This window comes from Cucurbita pepo, chromosome LG17, assembly GCF_002806865.2.
Source record: "Cucurbita pepo subsp. pepo cultivar mu-cu-16 chromosome LG17, ASM280686v2, whole genome shotgun sequence".
NCBI classification, from domain to species: Eukaryota; Viridiplantae; Streptophyta; class Magnoliopsida; order Cucurbitales; family Cucurbitaceae; genus Cucurbita; species Cucurbita pepo.
In genome coordinates, this window is record NC_036654.1 from 8,554,332 (window position 1) to 8,563,099 (window position 8,768).

At 35.8% G+C, this 8,768-nt stretch overlaps 2 protein-coding genes across 3 annotated transcripts; both read right to left on the reverse strand.

Moving 5' to 3' along the window:
- Nucleotides 1–2: 2 nt before the first annotated feature.
- Nucleotides 3–4,164, reverse strand: LOC111778249 (peptidyl-prolyl cis-trans isomerase FKBP62-like). The gene is made up of 12 exons (XM_023657957.1): nucleotides 3,792–4,164; nucleotides 3,588–3,674; nucleotides 2,516–2,776; nucleotides 2,350–2,424; nucleotides 2,155–2,235; nucleotides 1,887–2,081; nucleotides 1,715–1,807; nucleotides 1,461–1,636; nucleotides 1,247–1,369; nucleotides 648–794; nucleotides 413–540; nucleotides 3–332 (listed from the first exon to the last, which is right to left on the reverse strand). The coding sequence occupies exons 1-12, from the start codon at nucleotides 3,970–3,972 to the stop codon at nucleotides 230–232; spliced, it is 1,650 nt and encodes a 549-aa protein (XP_023513725.1). The 5' UTR covers nucleotides 3,973–4,164; the 3' UTR covers nucleotides 3–229.
- Nucleotides 4,165–5,050: 886 nt separating this feature from the next.
- On the reverse strand, nucleotides 5,051–8,768 carry LOC111778162 (peptidyl-prolyl cis-trans isomerase FKBP15-2-like). Of its 2 annotated transcripts, none has more exons than XM_023657841.1 (7): nucleotides 8,613–8,768; nucleotides 8,447–8,536; nucleotides 8,268–8,317; nucleotides 7,090–7,152; nucleotides 6,569–6,659; nucleotides 5,915–6,019; nucleotides 5,051–5,358 (listed from the first exon to the last, which is right to left on the reverse strand). In XM_023657841.1, exons 2-7 carry the CDS (start codon nucleotides 8,487–8,489, stop codon nucleotides 5,261–5,263), a joined length of 450 nt encoding a protein of 149 aa, XP_023513609.1. In that variant the 5' UTR covers nucleotides 8,490–8,536; nucleotides 8,613–8,768; the 3' UTR covers nucleotides 5,051–5,260. The 2 variants fall into 2 exon arrangements, with proteins under 2 accessions (XP_023513609.1, XP_023513610.1); XM_023657842.1 differs by lacking the exon at nucleotides 5,051–5,358 and adding an exon at nucleotides 5,366–5,857 and having other exon boundaries at nucleotides 5,888–6,019.

Consider the following 8,768-nt stretch of genomic DNA (forward strand, 5'->3'; position numbering starts at 1 on the left):
AGTGAGTTGGGCAACTTAATTATATAATCAAATGGTTATAATCTCACTTTGAAACCAGAAGGAACCATCCACTGATTCAAGTTCAAAACTCAAAACCTCAAGTTATAAACTAGTGAGTGAGATACAAAGAAAACCACTCCACTCCAGTTCCCTCGAACCACCAAACTGAAAATCAAACTCCCAGGCCTAACGTTTCTGCTTACTCCTGGGGATTATAGACTGATTCTTCTCACTTGTTCATTTTGGCAAACATGTTGCCGTAAAACTTGGCATCCTTCTTGTTGTATTCCTTCACCTTCTCCTTTAGAGTTTTGTACTCCAATTTCACATCCCTGAAGGTATCAACATCAATTGTTTAGAATCAACAAGCAATCTTGGTATTGAGCATTTGGAGAGGAGGAAAGGTACATGCCTGTTATTTGGATCGATTTCGAGAGCTTTCTTGATGTCAACTTCGGCCAAATCCAAATCAGCTAGTTGGATATATGCTTGAGCCCTTCTATATAGAGCTTTAACATTTGAACTTTCGAGTTCCAGTACCTACAATTGTAGTGATGTTACAGTTTCATCAAGAGGTTGTTTGATAGAAATACGCCAAAAGCAGCAGCAGGCTTGGTCGCTTCTATATATATCTCAATCTCACTCACCTTGGTGCACAATTTCTCTGCCTCCTTGTACAGCTTTAGCTTCAATTTACAAGCTGCATCGTTCAAATTGCATGCAACTTTCAATGCCTTAGCCTGTTTTTTCTCTTCTTCGCTAAAGGAAGAATCGTGTTCAATGAACTTCACAGCCTGTCCAAAAGCAAGCCCAAGTAAACAAGTTCACATCAGTTTTAATTCCATCCAGAAACTCACAAGCATAAATATCGTATTCTCTTTACATAAATTGTGTAGAGCAGCAAAAGGAGAGATGAACAAAGCTAAGAGTCTATTCCGAAGTCAAAACGATCGTTATTTATCTAGTAGGAGGGGGAAAAAACAGTTTTAAGAACACCCAGAAATTCCAAATTATTGCTTACGAGCACAACTGTGCACACTAACCTACAAAAAACAATTCAAACCCCCAACCAAATCAGAAGCAAAATAAATAACTAAGTACTCCAGTCCATCTTATATCAACAAAAGGTAGAAAATAAATTAGAAAGTAAACTATAAAAATGAATAGATTTCTAGATATGAGGTGTCTAAGAAGAAATTTATTGCGAATGCAGATAAGTATTTGGGATTGCAAGCAGAATAATCACCTTCTCATATCTCTTGGAGGCTCTGGCAAATTTTCCAGCCTTAAACAACACATTTCCTTCTTCCTTCTTTTTACCAGCAGCTTCAATCTTTTCCTGGTTATTCATATCCCATGATTCCTTCTCCTGACAAAAGGAGAACAATGATATGATAATTATAAGATGTTAGAATGAATATGAAAGTTGAGTTCCCATGTTTGCACAACAAAGTACAAACCTTGTCAAAAGCCACTAGTTCAACTTCGTAATACACAGTTGAGTTCGGAGGAACTACAGCTAACTCCTGTTTTGACTCAGATGAACCAAAAGCATACTCAGGTGCTATAGTCAGCAGGGCTGTCTCACCTTTCTTCATTGTTGCCACAGCTTTGTCGAGGCCATCAATCACTTGTTCTATATTATGCAGAAGTAACAATGTTCAGTAAGCGAGCATCAAACAAAAAAGTACACAATATCAAAGCATAAACATACCTTCATCTGTTTTAAACTCAAATGGCTCTTCACCATCACCATATCCCTTCTTCAAAAATATCTTGCCATCTCCCAACTTCCCAACCAATTTCACTGCAATTCCATTGTTGAGTTAGAATTCTGAACTGAAACAATGTAACATACATATGCCACTGGTTTGCTAGAAACTGACCTTTGACGACAGTACCATCGTTTGGCTTCTCATACCCTTCTCCTTCTTTCAGAATTTTCTTGATAACCTTCTTGTCAGGGGTAACTTCTGAAACAGTCTTCCAAGATACCAACTCTAGTGTAATATCGAGAGATGCATTTGGTGGAACTGCACCTTCATTGCTAGAGGCTGGTTTACCCTTCTCCCCAAACCCATCTACAACAATAAACAAAATAATGTAAGGGAAGTTTTGAATCAATCTTGAGGAAAATCTGTTGAAGATACATACATTGTGGTTTCACCGTGAGGAGTGCCTTTTCACCTAGCTTCATGGTTTTTACAGCCTTTGCAAGAGCAGGGCAAAAGTAACCTGTTGAGAGTACGGTTTACTTGAGATTCACATAAAACCAATGTCTGACAAGAACATCTTTTCCCAATAGTAGTTAATAAAAAATCCCAATCAAAGTCAAAGTAACACAATTACCATCCCCAACGGTGAATTCCACTCCATCTGCTTTTGCAACAAGTGTTCCATCTTCCAGCTTAGCCTCAAAATTAACTGCATAACATGACATTAAAATCAACCGCTAAAAAACAAAGAAGATTCGCACGATAAATAATATACAGAAAATTTTAACATATGCACTTGCCTAGCACTTCATCAAGGTCTTTTGGATTTTCCCATTTCTGTCCTTCAGTTAGGATCTTCTTGAATATTCCTCCATCCTTGCATATGTCCTTGACGCTTGTCCAAGATAGTAGCTCAACATCAAACTGCAATGTAGCACTAGGAGGAATGGTTGGTGGGGATCCAGATTCACCATATGCCAAGTCAGGAGGAATGGTAAAAAGAGCTTTTTCACTCTTCTTCATTGTTTTGATACCCAGATCCCATCCTTTAATCACTTGTCCTGGCACCATAAAGAATATAAAAAAGTTGAAGATGTTGAAATGAACATTCAAGAATGAAAGCACCTAGCCAAAAAAGAACCAAGGAAACTACCTAAACGAGGCATGCTTGTATACGGCCTCAAAGAAAAATCAAATAAAGAAAATCGAACCCCATCATAATGGAAACATCATAAAATAAAATGCATCTCAAAGCGCAGATTTGCAAGAATTTACTGAGAAAGAGCAGCAGCAGAAGTGCCTCTATATAGGCAATAGGAATCCCCAGAAATATTGAGAAAACGTATGTAAATTTGCATTAACAGAAAAGGAGGAGGTCAAAATACATGGCTTTCCTTTAGGGCCTTGTTCTTAATCAGAACTACTTCAGCAGTTGAACTTCAGATATCTAGAATTAAACAGAGTTTTTTTTTTTTTTTTTTTTTTTTAGACACATTGTTCTAAACAAACAATGTGGGATTTCACATTCTGTCACAAATGATTGCTATGAAACATCAATTTACTTGGTAGCTTTCAACCGATAAATCCAATCCAATCTAATCGAACGACACGAATAGTCCGTACGAGAGTGGGTAATGAATTGAACATTGCTCCCTCCCCACCGACACACATGCCACCAGTTGTTTATAAACCATTGCACAGCATTTAAAATCTTTCAACCGAGAAATTTGCATTACAAACTTTACCAACATAAAAACAAAAAGCTCCAATGTACTCCAATTGCCATGAAAATTGGCTCGATTGCCAAATACTAACAAATTAAATAAACATAACAATCAAATATTCAATCCAAAAACAATAAAATTCCCTAACCTTGGCCAAGAGTGAACTTGAACGGAGTTCCACGATCGCGGCTCGAATCAAACTGAGTTCCATCAAGCAAAGTCCCAGTATAGTGAACTACATTACAAACAACCAGAACAACCCAAAATCTCAGAATAAAAAAAAAAACAGAAAAATAAATAAAAGGCATAACGAAAATCCAATTTCTGCAGCAGCTCGTAGTGAGGCACATACCTTCAACCTCATCGCCATTTTCAGGAGTGACCCATCCTTCACCTTCCTTCAAAAGCTTCTTCTTCAACCCCTGATTTCCAATTTCTTTCTCCTCCCCAACCTTGAGAGCAACGGTTTCATCAGGAAAATCCAAGTCGTCATTCATGTCAGGCGCCGCAGGGATATCAAAATCCTCATCCATGAGGGATCAATTAAAAACAGAGAACAGAGGGAAGGATCAAAAGGACTCGAAAGAAGGAAGAAATGGAGGTCTGCGCTCAGATCAGCGGAGAGATGACACTCGGGTAGTTTGGAGAAACGAGGATTAAGGGGAACAAAAGGTGGGTTCTAGAGAGTTCTACGAAGAGAATATGCGAGGGTTTTTGGAGATTTAAATTGAATTGAAGAAAGGGGGAACAATTATAAATATTAAAAAGTTAGGGACTGAATAACAAATAGATGGTTCTAGAAAAAAATATATAATAATAATAATAAAACCTCGAATGTCGGGAGCTTGGAAAGTACATTTCATGAATTTATAAATTAGGTTAAAATTAAAATTAAATAAAGAAAAAAAAAAGGTAAAATACTAGTATTATATAATATGATTTAAATAAGATATTACATTCTAATATATTATATATTTAAATATATTATTTGTCGAAAATTATTTCATTTTATAAATAAAATCACTGAGTTCAGCAAAGTTTCTAAGAAACTTTACTTTATCTGATTTTTATTTGTCAAGATTATTTCAGTTTGATATATTACATTCTAATATATTAGATACTCAAATATATTATTTAAAGAAACCTTTATAGAATAGTCCCTATAAATAAGATTACTTGAATAAAATATTACGTTCTAATATATTAGATATTCAAAAGTTTCTATAAACAAGGCCATTAAGTTGAATCAAAAGACGTCTCAAACTTTTTTTTATTCTCTTAAACTCTCGTTTTCCAAGAAGTCATAGCAAGAAACATTTTGTCCAAGAAGTTAGAATACACAAAAGAAGCGTCAAGAACTTCACTATTTATACACAAAAGAAGCGTCAAGAACTTCACTATTTATATTTTTTTAATCTCAATTTCTAACGTTGTGTATGCCATATGCATGGTGACGAAAACCTTTTAGGAGATTAGGTGCTCGTAATGTAATAGGAGAATTTGCTCGTACCAACAAACATGTTGGTGCAACATGTAATACGGGGACGTAAAAAATGGGACACGTGATGATGTGGTATATCGTTGTTCTTCGTTAATTCTAACAATTGAACATAAATATCATAAATTAGCATCTCATTTCAAATAAATCGCAAGTTGTTCTTCGTTGATTCTAAGAATTCAAAATAAATATCATAAATTAACATCTCATCAAAACTTAGTAGAAAGTGAAAAAGAGTATGAAAAAATGGAAGAAACTAAAGTTGGAGAAGATTGATAAGCATCTCAACCGAAGGGCTCCAATGGTAGAATAGTTGGTTTCACTTATAGATCATCACTCTCTTTCTTGACTGAGTTTCCACCCCTTGATGGTTTCCCATTAATAGCAACAAGCTCAGTGTCAAAGACAAGTGTTGCACCACCTGTATATTCAAAACCCAACAAGGGAACAACACAAAACTCCACATACTTCAGCCGTGAATAAATTCAAATCATCGTTTGAGTTGGGTCGTGAACTTAATGCACATAATTAGTCCTTATAGTTACTTCTTTTAAGAACACTTACGACTAATGTCAAGGATTAAATGCAAATGTTTCTAAAAGTCCATGGATTTCATCTTCGTTGACGTTGTTTTTTAATCGGAAGACCAAGAGCTAACGATTGAGACTTAGGGCTATCTGGATGCATACTTCGTGAAATGGTTCATGCATGCTTGTTGCCTGGGGCAACAAGATCAAGTTGGTAAGGATTCAAATATCCCTTTCTATTCATTTCTATGATCATAGAGGGACCCCTTTACCATTCTGTATAAATCGACTATTCTATTTGTACAGATACGGTATAGGAGTGCATTCAATCTTTGTTTGTCCTCTTTTGGGAACACCTTCTTACTAGTACGGTAAAAAATTGATGCAAATAGACAAAAAAAAAAAAAAAGAGTTCTTTATAGATGAGTTTTAGGGTTATGTTAGGATTACCTGGTATGGTTGGTGGAACGCCTTTCGGTCCATATCCTAACTTTGAAGGAATTGTCAGTTTCCGTTTCTCACCAACGCACATTCCTAGTAATCCTTGGTCCCATCCTGAAAATGAAGGAATTTTCAACTCTCAGCAACTTCCCATGCACTACATCAGAATGAGTATTCACAGAGCAATTAGCAAAGTTTGTTCAGTACAGATCTTTGCGTAATGACCATTTTATTGGATCTTTTGAGCTTAATATACAATTTTGTAGACTGAGTTCACAGATCAAAGGTCACAAAAAATTTGAACCGAGTGAAGGAACAAATTACGCGAAAACGAGGGAGCGTACAGCAATTTGTTAAGTTCAAGCAACATGAACAGATGAACGGATTTTAAACCAACATCTGTTCCAAGAAAATCCTAATTATAGATAATGAGAATAATAAACCGATTAACTAATATGGTGCAACTCATAAGAGATCTATCACAAAAGATGAATTGTTACTTGACCACAGCTGAGCTCGAACACAGAGTGGAGATGACGGTGAACAATATGGAAACATTCAAACTAAAAAAATAAAAATAGTAACAATAACAAATAAACTATCTTGGCTGCACCAGAAAATTTTCTACCAATTACGAGATGTATGTGTTTTGTGTACAAATACCTTTAATTACTTTACCAGCGCCAAGCTCAAACTCAAATGGGACACCCCTTTCAAAACTAGAATCAAAAACAGTCCCATCTGCGAACATCCCCTATTGAATCATAGGATAACAGATATCAGTCAAGATGTGCGGAGCTAAAAGAAAAATCTTAATTGTAAATGAATCGACTGTGTTCATAACCATATCAGTGAAAATCATCAATCTATCATGTTTGTATCAGCAGCAACTGTGTAAGGATTCAATTTCGGGATCATTCCTTCAAATATACTGAATGATAAAGTTCTCAGACAAATTCAAATTCTGGTGTAACCCAGTTAGTTAGTTTTATTTGTGAACGTTACAACATCCGTCATGAAATCAAGAATGCCCTTTTTCTAGCAGAGGCAGTGCCTTATCTTCCCAGCTCTGACATCTCCCCAATTCTTCCTTTATAATTCATTGACTCATTAACAAATTGACCGTGTTTGTTTTATGCGCACACACAAAAGCAAGAGTCGAACTAAAATATTGTTCAACTTACACGATAATGAACTTTGATTTTATCTCCTTTATGAGTTTTAATATCACAAGATGATGGCCTACTCTGCAAAAGAAGAAACAAAGAGAAAAGAAAAAAGCATCAAAACAAAGAATTAGCAAGAAAAGGCTTGGGGAGTGGTCCAGAGTAACATATTCCAGAATCTAAAGGCTGGCAGTGCAATATCAAACATTCATTGGAACTGTGAAAAGCTAGGGAAAAAAACGCAACTTGCAGACACGGTTCTCATGAAACCAAATTCATATTTTAGCATATAGTAGATGTTTGTCTGAGCAATAACGGAAAAGACTAACCGCCTCTTCGTCAAGCAGCTCTTTACCAAATTACCAGCTAACGTTAATTTCGCGATACACAAGTACGAGAGTAACCGAAAGATCTGACCCTTCAACGTTTTCTCACAAAATTGCATAAATTACAACTTTATAAGACCATTATCAGTGGTTATTGATTCTCATGGCTCAACTTCCCACCTGGGACTTAAGCTCAAAATGTTACCAAAAGAAAAGTTCAATTGCGTTATACTAGTACCAAGTCTAGGAATCAATTCAAGCATGTTGACCTAATTCCTCAAATAATGTCGAACTAATGAATGGGATCAATACCTTCCGCACCGGTCAAATCCCTATGAATAATAGGCTGAAATGGTGGGGGAGGATGCCCTAACGAGACTCTTAGTCAAGCCTTAGCGAGTCGGACCTATGAATCATTTCAAAGAAAAGTTCCACAATTCATTTTCCTACCCCACGGGGACAGCGCAATGAAGGTCTCAGAGGAATTTTTTTTTGTGAAGAAGACGTCATATTCATATCAAATTCAATTCATATTATGACATGGGGAAAACTCCATCTCATAAATTGATCTCAACACAATCCAGAAATTAACACAACTTTACACTTTTCATTGGACATATGGATCTCATTTTAACAACATGGAAGTCAAATATACGTTCATAAGTCTGTAATATTACAGTGTCAGTGACCATAGAGCTTTCACTAGACAAGAACAACTTGTAGAACATAAAATCCTTTCGTTTATCCAAGATCGTTAAATTCCTATCAAATTTGAAAATGGAGAGACCTCCAGATTCATAGCAAAAGGAATAATAATGTACGAAAAATCAGAACCAATTTCTGAAATAATAGATTAAATAAACAAATTACCGTAACATCAATCTGTAACTTAGTTACATCTTCAGCCGACATCGCGTAAACTGAAATTAATTCAAACCACCAACAAAAATGAATCCATTAAATGGAATCGGAAGAACGACAACCGATTTATGACGAACTACGATCACATTTAACATTCCGCTACGAAAAAACACAATAGAATAGCATACCTGAAGTGCACGCAAGCAAGAAGAAAATTAGAGAAGCCTTCATTATTCACCTGGAATTTGTTCTGAGAGTGCGATTGTGTTGATCGATTGCTAAAATCCAAATAATAATACCTCGTAAAGAGAGATAAGAAGCAGATTAACAATTAAACAAACTAATTTCCTTTACCTGATCCAAAAAAATTGGCTGATTCGTCGCATTTCTAGAGAGACGCGTCAGAAGAAGCGGTGATCGGGCTACATTTCAGACATTTTCGTTATCTCGACCGATCATATTGAAGATCTTTCAAACATATCATAAATTTTATAAATCTCTTGTTATTGA

Bases quoted from the DNA above. Each gene is read 5' to 3' on its own strand.
- LOC111778249 (XM_023657957.1), bottom strand. From the start codon at position 3,972: ATGGATGAGGATTTTGATATCCCTGCGGCGCCTGACATGAATGACGAC. The intron at 3,675-3,791 runs GTATGTGCCTCA...TTTGTAATGTAG, and splicing joins AAATGGCGATGAGGTTGAAG to TTCACTATACTGGGACTTTG. The intron at 795-1,246 runs GTGATTATTCTG...GCTTTTGGACAG, and splicing joins CCTCCAAGAGATATGAGAAG to GCTGTGAAGTTCATTGAACA.
- LOC111778162 (XM_023657841.1), bottom strand. From the start codon at position 8,489: ATGAAGGCTTCTCTAATTTTCTTCTTGCTTGCGTGCACTTCAG. The intron at 8,318-8,446 runs GTATGCTATTCT...AATTAATTTCAG, and splicing joins CTTGCTTGCGTGCACTTCAG to TTTACGCGATGTCGGCTGAA. The intron at 5,359-5,914 runs GTAATCCTAACA...TTGAATATACAG, and splicing joins CGTTCCACCAACCATACCAG to GTGGTGCAACACTTGTCTTT.